We start from the raw sequence: 20,192 nt of genomic DNA, 5'->3' as shown, positions 1-20,192 counted from the left end.
GTGGATTTGGAAAGAAATTTAATAGCTATGCGTATTTGAAAATTTTTTTTGGAACTTCAACACATATACGGAAAAGGCTGTAAAACATGAGGATAGCCCAGTAAATTTTTACATATGTGTCCACCTCTGTAACCACCACCCAGATCAAGACATAAAAATTTCTAGCATCCGGGCCAGGCCTGGTGGCTCACACCTGTAATTCTAGCACTTTGGGAGGCCGAGGTGGGCAGATCACCTGAGGTCAGGAGTTCGAGACCAGCCTGGCCAACATGGTGAAACCCTGTCTCTAATAAAAATACAAAAATTAGTGGAGCGTGGTGGTGCACGCCTGTAGTCCCAGCTACCTGGGAGGCTGAGGCATGAGAATCACTTGAACTTGGGAGGCAGAGGTTGCAGTGAGCCCAGATTGCGCCACTGCACTCCAGCCTGAGCAAGAGAGTGAGACTCTGTCTCAAAAAAAAAAAAAAAAAAAATGCTAGCATCTGAAGGCCAGGCATGGTGACTCACACCTGTAATCCCAGCACTTTGGGAGGTCGAGGTGGGAGGATTGCTTGAGTCCAGGAGTTCAAGACCAGCCTGGGCAACATAGTGAGACCTCGTCTTTACAAAAAACAAAAACAAAATAGCAAGGCACAGTGGTGCACACCTATAGTCCCAGTTACTTGGGAGGCTGAGGTGGGAGAATTGCTTGAGCTCAGGCATTCGAGGTTATAATGAGCCATGATCAGGCCACAACACTCTAGCCTGGGCAACAGAGCAAGACCCTATCTCTTAAAAAAAAATTCTAATACCCAAAAGCTTTTCCTGCCCTTCCCCAACACACTCCCCGTTCCCACTGCCCACTGTTCTGACCTCTGTGATCACAGGTTCATTTCACTGGTCATTGGAGTGCATATGAATGAAATTACACAGTATGTTCTATTTTGTGCCTGGCTTCTTTCAATCAACGTATCTGTCAGATTCATCCATGCCCTTGCATGTAGCAGTTGTTCACTTTTTGATTATATGACTATGTCACAACTTATCCGTTCTACTTTTGATGGACATTTGGGCTGTTTGCAATTTGGGACCGTGACATATAGTGCTTTGAACATCCTTGCACATGCCCTTCAGTAGATTTATATTGGATTAAAGAAGTGGAATTGTGGGGTTCTTACCAGCAAAGCAGTGTTAGGATAATTAATGATGGTTCCAGTTGCTCCATACCGTTGCCAACATTTATATTTTTCATCCTTTTGAGAAATTCTGGTGGGATATAGTGGTTTTTCACTGTGATTTAAGTTTGTATCTCCCTAGTGATTAATGATATTTTGCTTCTTGACCACTTAAAGGCTTTCTTTTTCATTCAAGTCTTTTGCCCATTTTTAATTGGGTTGTCAATTCTTTCCTATTGATTTGCAAGAATCTTTATATATTCTGGAATAAAAATCCTTTATTGGATTTATTATTGAAAATATGAATTAAGACAGTGTGATATTGACACAAGGATAAAGAAGACAATGGATCAGAATAAAGTCCAGAAAGGATAGAGTTCACACGTACAGTCAGCTGACTTACAACGAAGCCATCACTATGATTCAGTAGAGAAAAGATCATCTTTCCAATAAATGGCACAGATCAACTGGATATCAACATGAATAAAAAGACCTTTGACCACTACCCCTCTCCATATACAAAAATTAAATAGTGAGGGATCATTATCCTAAACAATCATGCTTCTAGAAAAAGACATAGAAACTATCTTCGTGATAGTTTCTTGGGGTAAGCAAAAATTTTTGTAAACAGAACCCAGGAAATACTAATGATAGAAGACTGATAGGTCCAAAAAAAAAAAGAAAGAAGATTGATAGATCAGACTTCATTCAAACTTAGAACTTCGGGCCATCAGGAGATGTCAGGAAGAGAGTGGTTTGATTGTTGTTGTCACTGCTGCAATTTTTCTTGTTCTGAAGGGCATCCCCGTAGGTGGGCATATCATCAGTTACTTGATAGAGAAGTCCCGAGTTGTCTACCAAAACGAAGGCGAGCGGAATTTCCACATCTTCTACCAGCTGCTGGCAGGTGGCGAAGAGGAGCGCCTGGCTTACCTGGGACTCGAGCGAGACCCCCAGCTGTATAAATACCTCTCACAGGTGGGAAGGACCAGCACCTGGCTTTGGTGACTCCTTGGAGCAGGGGATCAGAGGTGTTTATACGGGCTGCTGTAGGATGTTTGAGACATTCTATTACCATCCTGCTATGTGTCCTATTGGCTGATTTCTCGATATTTATATCACAAGCAATCTAATCCATCTCCTCTTACACCTGGCAGCTGTATCACCTTGGTAAAGTAACCAATGTCTAGGCAAGTGGTTCTCATCCCTGGCTGAAACTAGAATCACCCGAAGAGCCCTTTAAAAACACAAATGCCTGGGCCATACCCTCCAGAGATTCAGATTTCATTGGTCTGGGGTAGGACCTGTGCATCAGAATTATTTTAAATGTCCTTCTGGTGATTTAGTGTACAGCCAAAGTGAGGAGCGCTGATCTGGATGTGATAGAAACTCACTGTCCAACTATGTCTCAAACCTGTGCTATCTCATTCTGCTTTCAAACTACTTTTTTTTTTCTTTTTTTGGGACAGGTTCTCTCTCTGTCCTCCAGGCTGGAGTGCAGTAGCATAATAATGGCTCATTGCAGCCTTGACCTCTTGGGCTCAAGCGATCCTCCCATCTCAGCCTCCCAAGTAGCTAGGACTACAGGCGCGAGGTACCATGCCTCGCTAATTTTTGTAGTTTTTGTAGAGACAGGGTTTCTCCATGTTGTCCAGGCTGGTCTCAAACTCCTGAGCTCGAGGGATCTGCCTGCCTCAGCCTCCCGAAGTGCTGAGTTTACAGGCGTGAGCCACTGTGAACTACTTTTGAAAAGATCTTTTCCCGCATTCCTGCCTTCCACCTTGACAAATATTTGCTGCCAAATGAACACACCACCTTACAGAAATAGTTCAAGCTATTCCTATAAGCAAGCCTAGGGTCTAGTGTTATAAAATTGACTGTCAGAATATAACCTTGCAATATTTGTTTTTCTGCAGCCTGCCCTAGCGTTCTACAATGCGCAGATTGTAAGGCACTTCTCAGTATTTGATGTCATTAACACCTTTTTAGTCCCAACATTTTTTTATTTTTCTCTTCTCACTTGGCCTGGCTTTGAATGGAGGCCACCTTGTAGAATGGAGATGAAGGCATCATTTAAGAGAGAAAACGAGGTCTTATAAAATGAATCTCATAAAATGACGATCAACACTTTCTAGAAATCATGGAAGAAAAGAAGCCTTGACAAAATTTCACCTTGAAAAATGAAGGCAGGCTGGGGCATGGTGGCTCACGCCTGTAATCCCAGCACTTTGGGAGGCCAAGGCAGGAGGATCACTTGAGTCCAGGAGTTTAAGACCGGCCTGGGCAATATAGCAAGACCCCATCTCTAAATGTATTTTAAAAATAGAAATAAAAAAGAAAAATGAAGGTAAATAATGAAAAGAAAGAATCTCATAATCTAATTTTATACTAAGCAAACTCAACTAATTACTAGAACAAAGAATAAATCAAATGTGATGTTTTTTTCTTTTTGGAGGGCTTAATTTTCTCAACAAAGCTGTATGGTCACGTCATGTTTGTATTCCCATAGCATGATCAGAAAGGGTCAATTTGTAAAAATATTTGAGGGCTTAATCCGTTTTCCCAAGGGCTTCTCTAACCCTTTGATAAATCCTTCTCTCTTAGAATATATCATGTCTTTATTCCTGTAGATTTTTTTCTGGCCACATTAATTCAACTAGATCTTTACATCAGGGGCTTTGGAAATGGGTCTAGCAATTTGCCACTATTATTTTATAACCAATTTCATGATCTCTCATAACTTTGGTAAACTTCATGGCTTCACTTTGCAGTATATTTGTGCTGCTTTCAAACCAACAGGTTTTGGAGAGGGACTGATTTGCACAGACCCATCCCTTCGGGGGCAGGAGCAGATGTTGCTGGTTGTGCGGGAAGGTTTGTGAGGTTGCAAATTTTATATCGGCCACTTCACTAGGAAATATTTTCATAGTATGACACATCTGATCTCCCCCATGCAATGAAGAAATCTTTTAAGAAAGCAGATCTCCAGATAATTAGGAAACTAGGAACACCCTGTACCACAAAAGCAAAATAATAAAAAACATTTGTCTAGAACGTTTTCTCTTTAAATCAGTCTGTTATTTAAAAGACAACCTCTGGAGTTCATGGGGAACATCTCTGCTTGTGATCATTTTCACAAAACCTCTGTTTCTCTAAATGCTAGCCTTTGATTTCCTTGCAGGAAAGGCTTCTTTCATCTAGTCCTGCAGTGAAATTTTTGTTGGCAATCTCTAAGTGAGTCAGGAGTTTCTGATTTTAAGCACTTTAATATCCCTGCATATTTCAGCAGATATTTCTTGAGACAAACACCTTCAATTTATTTGGCAAAAATGATAAGAAAACTGTGTTTAAAAACACGTACAAAAAGATATACCACTTACATGTAACTTGGAATGTTTTCCCAGAACAGAGATTTTTAAACAAAATTCCAAATAAATTTGAAAAAAAGCAACAGTTGTCAAATCATTACATGCTAGACAATTAGAGTAAAATCTATTTTTTATTTGCAATTCAGTACATTATAGGACTAGCTTTTGCATCTTCAGAGAGGAATAGACATGCTTAATTGCCCCTATAAAAATGACATTAAGTGACTCAAACTTTTTATCAACAGGGTCATTGTGCCAAAGAGTCATCCATTAATGACAAGAATGACTGGAAAACTGTTTCCAGTGCCTTTTCTGTCATTGATTTTACTGAAGCTGACCTCGAGGTATGTGCTTTTGCAGCAGAACTGATAATTCCCCCTGGGACTGAGGAAACATTCCTGATTTTTTGGTGTTTGCAGAATACAGTGGCCAGATTCAACAAATAAAAATACAGGATGCAGCCGGGTGCGGTGGCTCACACCTGTAATTCCAGCATTTTGAGAGGTCAAGGCGGGCGGATCACGTGAGGTCAGGAGTTTGAGACCAGCCTGGTCAACATGGTGAAACCCTGTCTCTACTAAAAAAGTACAAAAATTAACCAGGCGTGGTGGCAGGCACCTGTAATCCCAGCTACTCCGGAGACTGAGGCAGGAGAATCGCTTGAATCCGGGAGGCAGAGGTTGCAGTGAGCCGAGATTGTGCCACTGCACTCCAGCCTGGGTGACAGAGCGAGACTGCATCTCAAAAAAACAAAAACAAAAGTAAAAATACAGGATGCCCAGTTACATATGAATTTCAGATAAACAGTGAAGAATTTTTTAGTATAATCATGTTCCAATTATTGCATGTGGGCAAACTTATACTAAAAAAATTAATGTAAGTTTGAAATTCAAATATTAACTGTGGGTTCCTTTATCTGGCAACCCTAAGTTTTCCTAATATTGTGTGCAAGGAGGAGGAATCGGGTTTTTTTCTCCTGTTACGTAAGTCCAGTCTCAACAATTTAGATGCCATAGAATTACAAGATTCTCATTTATTGAGGCTTCTGTTTTGGCACAAACTGGAACAAATTGTAGAATTTTTAAACACTTTGTTTTTACATCTTTTAGTCTTTTTTTGTTTTGTTTTGACTGTTAAACTATCAGTCTTTCAAGGCCCAGAATGTAATTTAAAAACATCTATATTTGAGGCCAGGTGCAGTGGCTCACACCTGTAAATCCTGCTGCTTTGGGAGGCTGAGGTGGAGAAATCACTTGAGGCTAGGAGTTTGAGACTAGCCTGGGGGACATAGTGAGACCCTGCCTCTACAAAAAACTTTTAAAAATTAGCCAGGCATGGTGGTGCATGCCTGTAGTCCCAGCCACTCAGGAGGCTGAGGTGGGAGGATCGCTTGAACCCAGGAGGTTGAGGCTGTAGAGAGCTATGATGGCACCATAGCATTCTAGCCTGAGTGACAGAGCAAGACCCTGTCTCTTAAAAAAAGGATAGATGGATGGATAGATACATAATGTTATTTGAAAATTAAATGGGTTCATTAGTGAGGTTTACTTTAGAAAGTATTTTACAAATTTTTTTTTCTTCTTTTGAGACAGTCTTGCTCTGTCACCAGGCAGGAGTGCAATGGCGCTATCTCGGCTCACTGCAACCTCCGCCTCCCGGGTTCAAGAAATTCTCCTGCCTCAGCCTCCCAAGTAGCTGAGACTACAGGCACATGCCACCATGCCCAGCTAATTTTTGTGTTTTTAGTAGAGATGGGGTTTCACCATGTTGGCCAGATGGTCTCGATCTCTTGACCTCAGGTGATTCACCCGCCTCGGCCTCCCCAAGTGCTGGGATTACAGGCGTGAGCCACCGTGCCCAGCCATAAAATATTTTATAAAAGTGGTTTATTTTATTTTATGAAAAATCCATGTATGTATTTGTTGTTGTTATATGAAAATAAAGTGTTTCGTGCTGGACACTGAGTGAGGCTGTTTCCCTCTTCCCTTAGCACCTGAAGTGAATAACAGGGCCGATTTCTGGGGAAGGAGGAGGGCTTGGTTCTGTGAGCTCAGGTGTGGAATTGGGGGTTTTTCCTTCAGGTGCCTCCACTAATGACACGTATCAATTAGGCGGCCACCATTGTCTTTCCCTGTCCTGATCTCCTGTCTCTGAACACTTCCCATGTTCCCAGAATCTCTTTGGAATTATTGCCAGCGTCTTACACCTGGGGAACGTTGCTTTTGAAGAAGACGACCAAGGCTGTGCCACTATCCCAGACACCCACGAGATCAAGTGGATAGCCAAGGTGATGTTCCTCTTTTGGAGAGGACAGAAGGAGGGGGAGGGGTGGGAAAGAAGAGCAAGGCAGCTGGGTGCCCACAGTTAGGCCAGATGTCTGGTGCCATGCTCTTTTGGCTGATATTGGTTAGGAGGTTTAAAGAGTGGGGGTTTGAAGGAGAGGGTGGGAGTAAAAGCCAGTTGGTTGAGGGAGCTATTGCGGCCTGTTTTGTACTAAAGCGCAATGATCAGACTGGGCAGATAACCTTGGGCCTGGATACTCCATGAACTCTTTATAAGTTAGTGAGTAGGCTGGGTGCAATGTCTCATGCCTGTGATCCCAGTGCTTTGGGAGACCAAGGCAGGAGGATTGCTTGAGGCCAGAAATTCAAGGCTGCAGTGGGCCATGATCATGCCACTGCACTCCAGCCTGGGCAATGTAGTGAGACCCCATCTCCAAAAAAAAAAAAATAGCTATGAATGGTGGCACACACCTGTAGTCCTAGCTACTCAGGAGGCTAAGGTGGGAGGATCACTTCAGCCTGGGAGGCAGAGGTTGCAGTGAGCTGAGATTCTGCCACTGCACTCCGGCCTGGGCAACAGAGTGAGACCCTGTCTCAAAAAGTTACAATGAGCTATGATGGTGCCAAAACATTCCCACCTGGGCAACAGAGCCATACGTTGTCTCTTAAAAGATAATAAAAAGCAAGTAAAACTGTGTCGCTGAATAGCACTTTTTTCTTTTATATGCAGCTCCTGGGGGTCCACCCATCAGTCCTTCTGGAAGCTCTCACCCACAGAAAAATTGAAGCCAAAACTGAGGAGGTAAAAATGGCTCTAGGTGGAAATGTGCCAGCCCTCCCTGCTGCTGCTGCTGCCTCCCTCTGATAACAGCAGGGTGGTGGCCTCAGGGGAGGCCAAACCTTTGATCCTAGCTCACCAGGCCCTGTGTGGTCCAGCTCCTGCAGGGTCTCCTGCCTCATCCTCCCCAGTCACCATCACCACCACCACACTAATGCTGGCAATCCACGCCTCATACTGTCTATGTCCTCCCTCCACAGGAGTCTTTGCACATGCTGTTCCTTCTGCTGGAACACTGTTCCCAATGCTTTATCTAGTTAACTCCTCTTCATCCTTCATTTCCTGGGGGTCACTTCCTCAAAGGAGCCTTCTCTGATCCTCCTACCTCTACCTCAAAGCACCATGTGTATCTCCTTGTAGTCCTTTCAACATGACTGTGTGATTCTTTGAATGTTTCTCCATCCCTCCCTACCTCCAAATGAACTGTGAGCCCATGAAGGTCAGGACTGTGTGTCTGGGTTGCAGCTGTATCTCAGCAGCCCAGCACAGTGCCTGGCACACATGGGCACTCAAGAAAGAGCCATCATATGAACCAAAGGCAAGAGTAGCATCTTCCCAGCATGTATCCGTTGCCAGTCATTATTAAACACTAGTTCAAGACTGTGTGTGATGGCTTATACCTGTAATCACTTTGGGAGGCTGCAGTGGGAGGATTGCTTGAGTCCAGGAGTTCAAGACCAGCCTGGGCAACATGGCTAGACCACATTTCTACAAAAAATTTTTTTTAAAAAAGTGGGGCATGGTGGTGGGCACCTGTAGTCCCAGCTACTGCATTCCAGGCTGGGCAGCAGAGCAAGACCCTGTCTCCATTTTTTTTTTTTTTTTTTTTAAGAAAAAAAGACTTCTTTGAACACTCTGGGGGCTTCTTTTTTCCACCTATAGTGATGCACCTTGCTATTCTTTTCAGGTGATCTGCCCACTGACACTAGAACTCTCTGTCTATGCTAGAGATGCAATGGCGAAGGCTGTTTATGGACGAACGTTTACTTGGCTGGTCAACAAAATCAATTCCTCCTTAGTTAACAAGGTTGGTCAACGCATGGATACCTTGCTCTCACTAACGTGGTGATGTTTTATAATCATCATCGTTTCTTTAAAGAATTTGGAAGGGAGAATGAACTGTGGGTGCCTCATGGGCAGAGATGGTGTCTTTCCCTATTCACATTGCCCGTGTCTAGCATACAGTATGAATGCATGCCGAATGGCTTATACGGTGTGTCCCAAAGCTTGCTATGCATAGCGCCTGTGGCATGGCAGATAGCTTCAAGTGTACACAGAAACTTTTCATGTTTTATTTTTATTTTTAGAGACAAGATCTTGCTCTGTCACTCAGGCTGGAGTGCAGTGGTGCAATCATAACTTGCAACTTCCAGCTCCTGGGCTCAAGCAATCCTCCTACCTCAGCCTCCCAAATAGCTGGAACTACAGTTGCATACCACCATGCCCGGCTAATTTTTAAAAAAATTTTTGTAGAGAGGAGGTCTTGCTATGTTGTCCAGGCTGGTCTCGAACTCCCGGGCCCAAGTCATCTTCCCACTGCTGCCTCCCAAAGTGCTGGGATTACAGGCATGAACCACCACAAATCTTTACATTTCAACAGTAATATATTCACCTGACATTTTTAAAATTTCAACAGAAGCATATTTTAACATATTTAAGGAAAAAAATATAGCCCTTCAAACTCACACTTCAGTCATGTTTCCTTTTCAAGTGGAATGATTTAAGTAAAAAAGGGATTTAATCCAAGCTAAAAATTAAGGAAATGATACACGGATGGGGAGGGGATATGTGGAAGTGACAAAATTCATGGAGGTAGGACACAAAAGATGATTTTGGAGGCAGTGACTTAGGACACTCATACAGAGTATTTAATTGTGTCCCTTTAAATCTAAATAAATACTTTTTTTTTTTTTTTGAGACGGAGTCTGTCTTTGTCATCCAGGCTGGAGTGCAGTGGCACAATCTTGGCTCACTACAACCTCCACCTCCGGGGTTCAAGCAATTCTTGTGCCTCAACCTCCCAAGTAGTGGGATTACAGGTGTACGCCACCATGCCTGGCTAATTTTTGTAATTTTTTAGTAGAGATGGGGTTTCGCCATGTTGGCCAGGCTGGTCTGAAACTCCTGGCCACAAGTGATCTGCCTGCCTCAGCCTCCCAAAGTGCTGGGATTGCAGGCGCGAGCCACCACACCCGGCCTGAAATAAATACATTATCTTTAAATACCCACCCTGGCCTGAGGGTACTTGGTCCTCTTACTTGGATAGGCATCTTCTTGTCTGTCTATAGGTCCTTTTCTCCTTCTCCTCCTTTTTCTTCTTCTTCTTTTTTTTTTTTTTCTTTCTTTTGATTGTACTTGGGCTTGGGAGGCTGAGGACACCTGAAGCAAAGAAGTGAATCAGAAGGGGAAGGTCTCACTACACAGGTGATGGCTATGGAAGCCGCAATGGGATCTGAGGAGGCAGGAGCAGCAGGCTGGGGAAATTACTTCCACCCAAAGGTTTTTCTGTTTGTTGGAGACAGAGGAGACATGAGCTTTAGTGCCAAGTCCCAGTTTGGGGGAGCAGCAACAAAGTTTTGAGTAGCACAAAGGAAAAGATCTAACTATGAATGGGATGTGTTATTTTGACCAGGATTTCACCAGGAAAACTGTAATTGGATTACTGGACATCTATGGGTTTGAAGTCTTTGACAAGAATGGGTATGTTTTGTCATTACCTACCTACCTGTCTTTTGCCCTTTTTTAAGGTTTCAGTGGGGATTTAAATCATTTGCTAATGTTGCTAGATTGATTTCCCTGTCCCCAGAAAGTCTCTAGATTTACATAGTTTCTAATTCACAGACCATCCTAGATGTGGACTAACCATAAAAATGCAAATATAGTTTCACTTGACTTTTACGATCTATTTAGTAAATTATTTCATTAAGAAGGACTTTGCTTTTTCTTTATTAAAAAGCATCCCTAAAAAGAATATAATTTTTTTAAAAAAAAAACTGTTCTCTTCATATAACTTTAGTTATTTAAATCTTTTGTATCTCTAGTTTTGAACAGTTCTGTATAAATTACTGCAATGAGAAACTCCAGCAACTGTTAATTGAGAGGACTCTAAAAGCAGAACAGGCAGAATATGAAATGGAAGGCATAGAGGTAAACATTTTGATGTTTTATCCTCATCTGATTTCTTAATCTAGCTAAAGACTTTTTTTAAATTTAATTAATTTTTTTTTTTTTTTGAGACAAGGGAGTGCAGTGGCACAATCATGGCTGGTTGCAACCTCCACCTCCTGGGCTCAAGTGATCCTCCTGCCTCAGCCTCCTAAGTAGCTGGGACCACAGGCACATGCCATCATGCCTGGCTAATTGTTTTATTTTTTGTAGAGACAGGGTCTGTCTATGTTGCCCAGGCTGGTCTCAAACTCCTGGACTCAAGTGATCTTCCTGCCTCGACCTCCCAAAGTACTGGGATTACAGGTGTGAGCCACTGTGCCCAACCACTATAGACATTTAACTGAAGTATTATTTCATTGGAGATTTTCCTGATTAGTACTGAGGATTAATTTTTAGGCCTTCTCTGCTTATTTCCTGAGAAATTATTTTGATATTCAGAAAATATAATTTGTTTAAGGTTGAATATAAAAACTAGATTTTGAAAAAAGATGTTTTAGAAAACCAATTTAAAACCAACTTTTATGCTCATCTAAATACTTCTTGGAGAATTCATTCCTCTTTGTCATTTTAGTGGGAGCCAATTAAATATTTCAACAACAAGATCATCTGTGATTTGGTAGAAGAGAGACATAAAGGAATCATATCCATTCTGGTGAGAAAATTAATGTTGCATTAGAGCTATTCACCTGGCATTTACAATTCTTGGAAGAACTGTTTCCCAGGCTTAAAAAGGGTTGAGCGAGGCCAGGCGCGGTAGCTCACGCCTGTAATCCCAACACTTTCGGAGGCCGAGGCGGGTGGATCACCTGAGGTCAGGAGTTAGAAAGCAGCCTGAACAGTATGGTGTAACCCTGTCTCTACTAAAAATATAAAAATTAGCCGGGCATGGTGGCATGCACCTGTAGTCCCAGCTACTTGGGAGGCTGAAACGGGAGAATTGCTTGAACCCCGGAGGCAGAGGTTGCAGTGAGCCGAGATCACACCACTGTGCTCCAGCCTGGGCGACAGAGGGAGACTCCATCTCAAAAAATAAAAATAAAAATAAAAAAAGGGTTGAGCCAGGGTGGTCTCCAACTCCTGGGCTCAAGCAATCCTCCCACATCAGCCTCCTGAGTAGCTGGGACTACAAAGGTATACCACCACACCTGGCTAAATTTTAAAATTTTTGTAGAGACAGTGTTTCACCATGTGCCTATGCTGGTCTCCAACTCCTGGGCTCAAGACATCCTCCGACCTTTGCCTGCCAAAATGCCAGGATTATAGGTGTGAACCACTCCACCCAACCACACCTGTAATTTTTAAGACGCCAACTAAATGGTATCATTCTTGAGGGCGAAAAATAGAAAATAGAAAAATGAACTTAAGAAATATAAAAGCTTCGACTTGACTGGTTTTATACCTTTCTTTCCATGAGGGCTTTTCTTCTACAACAAGAGGCTGTACACATGGTAATCATGGTCAGTGATGACTGGTTTAGAGAAAATGAGGTTGGCATTAAGCTGGTCGTAGTAGCTGTGGAGTGTCCTTGGGAAGACTTTGAGTCAGATGGTCGGAGAGTTGCCTTTTCATGGGATATTCAGGCCCTCTGGTTCCATGGTCTCCTTATCAAATCTTAGAAGCCAAATACATGGATTAAGCCCCTTTCTTCCCCCAGAATGTTCACCTGCACTTAGATGAAATAACAGTCTTTAAGTCCAGTACTTTCTGTTCCAGCTGGTGAAAGCATTTAAACTTGGCATTGATGGAGTGTGTGGTGCTGTGGATTAAGGCTTCTCTTTTGCTTTTGAAGGATGAAGAATGCATTCGGCCTGGTCCTGCTACAGACTTGAGTTTCCTGGAGAAATTGGAAGAGAAAGTGGGCAAACATGCACACTTCGAAACGTACATACTTTATTTGACCAGATTTTGCAAGGGGGAAGATCGTTGTGTCTCCATTTTCTTTAGTATTTGGATAATGTTCTTCAAGAGAACAACTACTTCATACATAAAAATATCTTTATGATATACCACCCATAGATGTGCCAGACCTTTGTTAGTAGAAATTAAACCTAAATGAATTATAATTTTTTTTTGAGACATGGTCTCAGTCTGTCACCTAGGCTGGAGTGCAGTGGTGTGATCACAGCTCACTGCAGACTCAACCTCCCAGGCTCAAGTGATCCTCCAACCTCAGCCTCCCAAGAAGCCAGGACTACAAACATGCACCACAATGCCTTGCTAATTTTTATATTTTTTGTAGAGACAGGGTTTCACCCTATTGCCCAGGCTGGTCTGGAACTCCTGGCTTCAAGTGATCCACCCATCTTGGCCTCCCAAAGTGCTGGGATTATTGCTGTGAGCCATCATGCCCAGACACAAGTATCACTTTTAAAAAAGATTTTGTATCTTCCTTTATTCAGTGATCTTTATACTTTGGACACGTCTATGTACATGAAATAATCTTTTCAAAAATTCAGGTATAAAATACAGCGATATGTGTAGATCTGAAATGTACAATCTGATAAATTTTTGTATTTGTACATGCCTGTGTAACCACCATGCGGATCAGATATAGAGTACCACATCCCACAAGATCAACTAGACATTTAACTGATAAGGAGGAGAGAATTTAAGAGCATATGCTGGAGTCATTAAGACCTGGTTTGTTTGCTTGTTTCTTTTTTGTTGTTTTGTTTTGTTTTGTTTTGTTTTGTTTTGTTTTGTTTTGTTTTTTGTTTTGTTTTGTTTTGTTTTGTTTTGTTTTGTTTTGTTTTGTTTTGTTTGAGATGGAGTCTCACTCTGTTGCCCAGGCTAGAGTGCAGTTGTGCAATCTCTGCTCACTACAACCTCTGCCTCCTGGGTTCAAACGATTCTCCTGCCTCAGCCTCCCAAGTAGCTGGGATTACAAGCACTTGCCACCATGCCCAGCTAATTTTTTATTGTTGTTGTTGTTATTATTATTATTATTATTTGAGACAGAGTCTTGCTCTGTTGCCCAGGCTGAGTGTAGTAGGGCGATCTCGGCTCACTGCAACCTCCACCTCCCGAGTTTAAGTGATTCTACTTCAGCCTCACAAGTAGCTGGGACTACAGGCATGCGCCATCACGCCTGGCTATTTTTTTGTATTTTTAGTAGAGATGGGGTTTCGCCATGTCAGCCAGGCTGGTCTCGAATTCCTGACCTCAAGTGATCTGCCCACCTCAGTCTCCCAAAGTGCTGGGATTACAGAAATGAGCCACCGTGCCTGGCCCCAAGACCAAATGAATGCTCCTGCATTTGTGTTTCCCCTGCTACAACATGTGGTTATTAACATACCTACCATCCAATTTTGTAAATGACGCCATAAATTGCCTAGTGCAATTTCTGGCCATGGTAAAGACTTAGTAAATGGTGGTGGCTTTCTCAGACCTATTGTAGAATACTGAAAGGATAAGTAAGTGAAATTGCAAAGGATAAGTACATGAAATTGCATAGTGAATCAAGAATGGAAAAATAAATTGGGGTACATTCACAAATGGAATAATATATCACTGTGCAATGAATAATCTATAACTGCATGCAATGATGTAAGTAAATTACACAAATGAGTACATACTGTGTCAGACACCAAAGAGTACATACTGTGGTCGGGCATGCTGGTTCATGCCTATAATCCCAGCACTTTGATAGGCCGAGGTGGGTGGATCACCTGAGGTCAAGAGTTCAGGACCAGCCTGACCAACATGGTGAAACCCTGTCTCTACTAAAAATACAAAAATTAGCCGGGCATGGTGGTACACGCCTGTAGTCCCAGCTACTCGGGAGGCTGAGGCAGGAGAATCGCTTGAACCTGGGAGGTGGAGGTTGCAGTGAGCCAAGATTGCGCCACTGCACTCCAGCCTGGGCAACAGAGCAAGACCCCATCTCAAAGAAAAAGAAAAAAGACTACATTCTATATAATTCCATTGCAGTGCAATGCATACAACTAGGTAAAAATTCACTTATGCTGCCACATGTCTGGTTGCAACTGGAAAGGGCTCAAAGTGGGGGTTCTCGGGGACTGGTAATGAATGCTCTGCTTCTTAATCTGGGTGCTGGTTACACAGGCATATTGTTTTCCAAAATTCATTGAGCTGTATGCTTAGAATATATGTGTGCTGTCAATATATATGACAGATTTAAGTAAAAGTCATTTTAAAAAATCAAGAATCTGGCCAGGCACAGTGGCTCACACCTGTAATCCCAGCTCTTTGGGAGGCCGAGGCGGGTGGATCATCTGAGGTCAGGAGTTCAAGACCAGCCTGGCCAACACGGTGAAACCCCATCTCCACTAAAAATCAAAAAAATTAGCCAGGCGTGGTGGCTCACGCCTGTAATCCCAGCTACTCGGGAGGCTGAGGCAGGAGAATCATTTGAACTCAGGAGGTGGAGGTTGCAGTGAGCCGAGATCACAGCACTGCACTCCCGCCTGGGAGACAGAGCGAGACTCCATCTCAAAAAAAAAAAAAAAAAAATCAAGAATCTGTAGAAACTGAAAACTGATGTTTTATGAGTATTTTAGTCTCTCAACATCATAAAAATGTAAAATATAAAATTGTTCTTTGTTACATCACCTAGAAAAACAGAAGTTAATTTATTATGCAAATACATGTGTTTCTGTGGCTCAGTTCTATACTTTTATTTCTCAAGGTTTATGGGAAGAAAGGATCTAATTTTATTTTTTTATTTTTTGAGACAAGGTCTCTGTTGCACAGGCTGGAGTCTAGTGGTATAATTATAGCTCACTGCAGCCTCAGATTCCTGGGCTCAAGCAATCCTCCCACCTCAGCCTCCTGAGTAGCTGGGACTACACGGCACATGCTACCACTCCCAGCCAATTTTTTGTATTTTTTTTTTTAAAGACAGGGTCTTGCTGTGTTCAGACTAATCTCAAACTCCTGGCCTTAAACGATCCTCCTGCCTCAGCCTCCCAAAGTGCTAGGATTATAGGTGTGAGCCACCATGCCTGGCCAAAGGATCTAATTTTAAAGAAATCTTGGTCTATGGCCAGAAAATAAGTAACAAAACTTCTGGGAGCCTCCCTGTTTGGTGGCTTTCAATGTGGACCTAACTGGTTGAAGACATCTCTCTCTCTCTCTCTTTGCTTCAGTTATTGGTGCCATTTTGTCTCAGTAAAGTAGAAAGTTCAACTCATGGGCTGGGCGTGGTGGCTTAGGCCTGTAATCCCAGCACTTTGGTAGGCTGAGGCAGGCAGATCACGAGGTCAGGAGTTCGAGACCAGCCGGACCAATATGGTGAAACCCCATCTCTACTAAAAATACAAAAATTAGCCGGGTGTGGTGGCACCTGCCTGTAATCCCAGCTACTCCAGAGGCTGAGGCAGGAGAATCGCTTAAATCCAGCGGGGCAGAGGTTGCCGTGAGCCAAGACTGTGCCACTGCACTCCAGCTTGGGCAACAGAGCAAGACTCCATCTCAAAAAAGAAAAGAAAGTTCAACTCATGTCTATTTCTGTCTCGTAGCCGTAAGCTGGCTGGTCCAAAGGGCCGAAAGAGGATTGGTTGGATGGAGTTCCGACTCCTCCACTATGCAGGAGAGGTCACATACTGCACCAAGGGTGAGTGGCCGTGGGGTACAGGTGACAGCCATGTATGTGCCCAGCCTGGTGTCTTACAATAAGCTCCAAGTCCATGGAGGAAATGGTGCACAGCCATCCCAAATGTTCCCTAACCTCGCATTCAAGCCATTTGAAAAAGTCTTTCTAATTGTATTGTATTTAATATTTTTGTAAATAACCACTTTATTGGGATGCAATTCACATATCATCCATTTACCCCATTTTAAAATGTACAATTCGGTAGTTTTTAGTATTAATATATTCAGAGTTGTGAAAACACTACCACCATTCATTTTATTTTATTTATTTTTTATTTTTTATTTTGAGAGAGAGTCTTCTTGCTCTGTTGCCCAGGCTGGAGTGCAGTGGCTCAATCTCAGCTCACTGCAACCTCTGCCTCCCAGGTTCAAGCCATTCTCCTGCCTCAGCCTCCCAAGTAACTGGGATTACAGGTGCCCACCACCACGCCCAGCTAATTTTTTTGTTTGTTTGTTTGTTTTTGCCATGTTGGCCAGGCTGGTCTGGAACTCCTGAGGCCCACCTCAGCCTCCCAAAGTGCTGGGATTACAGGTGTGAGCCACCGTGCCTGGCTACCACCATTCATTTTAGAACATTTTATCACCCCCAAAAGAAATCCTGTACCCATTAGCAGGCACTCTCTGTTTCCCTCTAACCCCACCCCTTCCCTACAGCTCAAGGCAACGAGCTGATCTACATTCCCTCTCTATAGATTTGACTGTTTGTTTTTTTTGACATCTTTTATAACTGGAATCATGTAGCGTGTGGCCTTTTGTGTCTGGTTTCTTTCACTTAACATAATTTTGTCAGGGTTCATCCATGCTTTCATTTCTTTTTATTGCCAAATAATATCCCATCATGTGGATATGCCACATTTTGTTCATGCATTCATAAATAACTCATGGTAGGCACTTGGGTTGTTTATACCTTCTAACTATTACAAATAAGGCTACCATGAATATGCCGGTATGAGTTTGAGTATGGGCATAAGTTTTCATTTTTCTTATATATATACCTAGGAATGGAATTATTAGATTAGATATGGTAACTCGGCCGGGTGTGGTGGCTCACGCCTGTAATCCAGCACTTTGGGAGGCCAAGGGGAGCAGATCGCCTGAGGTCAGGAGTTTGAGACCAGCCTGGCCAAGATAGTGAAGCCTCATCTCTACTAAAAATACAAAAATAATGTTAAAAATACAAAATTAGCCGGGCGCAGTGGCACATGCCTGTAATCCCAGCTACTAGGGAGGGTGAAGCAGGAGAATCGCTTGACCCTGGGAGGCGGAGGTTGCGGTGAGCTGAGATTGAGCCATTGCACTCTAGCCTGGGCAACAAGAGCGAAACTCCATCTCAAAAAAAAAAAAAAAAAAAAAAATTAGCTGGGCGTGGTGGTGGATGCCTGTAGTTCCAGCTACTTGGGAGGCCAAGGCAGGAGAATTGCTTGAACCCGGGAGGCAGAGGTTGCAGTGAGCTGAGATCGTGCCGCTGCATTCCAGCCTGGGTGACAGAGCAAGACTTCATCTCAAAATAAAAAATATATATGTTAACTCTATGCTTAACCTTTTGAGGAATTGCCAGGTCATTTTCCAAAGTAGCTGCACCATTTTACATTTCCACCAGCAGTATATGAGGGGTTCCAGTATCTCCACAGCCTCACCCACACTTGTGTTATATCATTCTGTATATCTGTTATGTTCTATATGTGATGTTCTGCTCTGTCTCCCAGTCTGGAGTGCAGTGGCACGATCTCAGCTCACTGCAAGCTCTGCCTCCCGGGTTCACGCCATTCTCCTGCCTCAGCCTCCCAAGTAGCTGGGACTACAGGCACCCGCCACCACACCTGGCTAATTTTTTGTATTTTTAGTAAAGACGGGGTTTCACCGTGTTAGCCAAGATGGTCTCGATCTCCTGACCTTGTGATCTACCCACCTTGGCCTCCCAAAGTGCTGGGATTACAGGCGTGAGCCACCACGCTCAGCCTATATGTGATGTTCTTCTAACCATTTTAGTGGGTGTGAAGTGGTATCTCATTGTGCTTTTGATTTGCGTTTCTCTAATGACCTATGATATTAAACATCTTTTCATGTGCTTATTGGCTGTTTCTCTTCCTTGGAGAAATGTCTATGCAGATGTTTTGCCCATGTTTAAGACTGCGTTGTTTTTCATTATTGAGTTGTAAGAATTCTTTATATATCCTAGATACTAGATCCTGATCAGATATACAATTTGCAAATATTTTCTCCAATTCTATGAGCTGTCTTTTCATTTTTGTGATGGTGTCCTTTGAAGCACGGAAGTTTTTAGTTTTGATGAAGTCTAATTGTTCTTCATCTTCTTTAGTCACTTTTACTTTTGATTTGAAATTAGTTTTACTTTTTTTTTTTTTCTTTTTTTTGAGACAAGGTCTTGCTCTGTTACCCAGGCTAATGTGCACTGGCGTGATCTTGGCTCACTGCAACCTCTGCCTCCCGGGGTTCAAGCGATTCTCCTGCTTCAGCCTCCCGAGTAGCTGGGATTATAGATGTCTGCCACCACGCCCAACTAATTTTTGTATTTTTGGTAGAGACGGGGTTTGCCATGTTGGCCAGGCTGGTCTCAAACTCCTGATCTCTGGTGATCTACCCGCCTCAGCCTCCCAAAGTGCTGGGATTACAGGCGTGAGCCACCGCACCCAGCATTATTTTTACTTTTAAATAAGAGTATATTTCTAAGAATCTTTTAAAAAGTAATAACATGTACAGGTATTAGGGTTTTTTTCTTTGAATGCAAAGTGACAAAAAGAAAAAAAATTTAAATAGGATGAGTCTCTTTGTGTAGATAACCCCTTGATTTTTGTTTAAAGAATAAAGATAATACACATGTAGAGCTATAAACTGCTGACAGCACAGAAAAGAACAAAAGGAAAACTCAAATGCCTTTTACTCTCAGTCTCTCCTTCGGGGGGACCACAAGAATAAACAGTTTCTTGTAACTACTTCCAGGAAAATAGAAATGTTTTCTGCATATACCCATGTGAGGATACACACACACACACACACACACACACACACACACTCAGTCTACCTTGATCTCACTTTTTTCCATGTAGACTGTGTTGGTGGAGAGTTTTCCATGTGCTTGGTGCTAGGCGATGTGGTGGGGTGGGGGCATCGTGGATATGGAAATCTGATTCTCTTACCATCTGCTTTGAGTTTTTCTACTTCTCTGTAGCACCAGGAATTATGTCATCCTCATATTTGAGTTCTGGGATATTTCTGGTAATAATCTCATGCCATATTATTTGATTTTGGCTTTCTGTGGGGGGAATGAAGCCAGCTTGCTTCTATGCCACCATTCCTTTTCTTAAACACTTTTGATGCATGCCTTTTTTAAATTTTTATTTAATCATTTTTCTGGAAACAGGGTTTCACTTTGTTGCCTAGACTGGAGTACAGTGCGCAATCGTGGCTCACTGCAGTCTTGACTTCCTGGGCTCAAGCAATCCTCCTACCTCAGCTCCCCAAGTAGCTGGGACTACAGGCATGCACCACCACACGCAGCTAAGTTTTTAAAAATATTTGTGTAGAGACAGGCTAGTCTCAAACTCACTATGTTGCCCAGGCTAGTCTCAAACTCCTAAGCTCGAGCAATCCTCCCACCTCAGCCTTCCAAAGTGCTGGGATTACAGGCATGAGACACCATGCTTGGCTGCTCCCCCAACTTTAAAAAAAAAAAATCTGGCCCGCCTGCCCGTCCGCCTTTCTTTCTTTCTTTCTTTCTTTCTTTCTTTCTTTCTTTCTTTCTTTCTTT

At 42.8% G+C, this 20,192-nt stretch overlaps 2 protein-coding genes across 4 annotated transcripts in view; one reads left to right on the top strand and one right to left on the bottom strand.

Annotated features, from left to right (window-relative positions):
• MYO1H (myosin IH) overlaps positions 1-20,192 on the top strand; it is a 60,708-nt gene that overhangs the window by 10,392 nt on the left and 30,124 nt on the right. Inside the window, exons 5-14 of one of the 2 annotated variants that reach the window (XM_032168752.2) lie at positions 1,953-2,132; positions 4,768-4,866; positions 6,696-6,809; positions 7,535-7,606; positions 8,550-8,669; positions 10,275-10,342; positions 10,684-10,789; positions 11,382-11,462; positions 12,600-12,691; positions 16,291-16,385. In XM_032168752.2, the coding sequence (XP_032024643.1) occupies positions 1,953-2,132; positions 4,768-4,866; positions 6,696-6,809; positions 7,535-7,606; positions 8,550-8,669; positions 10,275-10,342; positions 10,684-10,789; positions 11,382-11,462; positions 12,600-12,691; positions 16,291-16,385 (1,027 nt within the window). The remainder of the gene's footprint in view (positions 1-1,952; positions 2,133-4,767; positions 4,867-6,695; positions 6,810-7,534; positions 7,607-8,549; positions 8,670-10,274; positions 10,343-10,683; positions 10,790-11,381; positions 11,463-12,599; positions 12,692-16,290; positions 16,386-20,192) is intronic. The other variant, XM_058425220.1, reaches the window with a different exon arrangement.
• KCTD10 (potassium channel tetramerization domain containing 10) overlaps positions 4,737-20,192 on the bottom strand; it is a 78,622-nt gene continuing 63,166 nt past the window's right edge. Inside the window, exons 7-9 of one of the 2 annotated variants that reach the window (XR_009208954.1) lie at positions 12,210-12,644; positions 9,872-10,021; positions 4,737-5,256 (exon numbers count right to left, since the gene is read on the bottom strand). The gene's annotated coding sequence lies outside the window, so the exon portion shown is untranslated. Of the gene's footprint in view, positions 5,257-9,871; positions 10,022-12,209; positions 12,645-20,192 lie in introns of those variants that run through there. The other variant, XM_058425223.1, reaches the window with a different exon arrangement.

Source organism: Hylobates moloch, unplaced genomic scaffold (assembly GCF_009828535.3).
Source record: "Hylobates moloch isolate HMO894 unplaced genomic scaffold, HMol_V3 SCAFFOLD_12, whole genome shotgun sequence".
Lineage (NCBI taxonomy): Eukaryota > Metazoa > Chordata > Mammalia > Primates > Hylobatidae > Hylobates > Hylobates moloch.
Note: the sequence above shows the minus strand (reverse complement) of the source record. Positions and strands in the feature narration are given on the sequence as shown.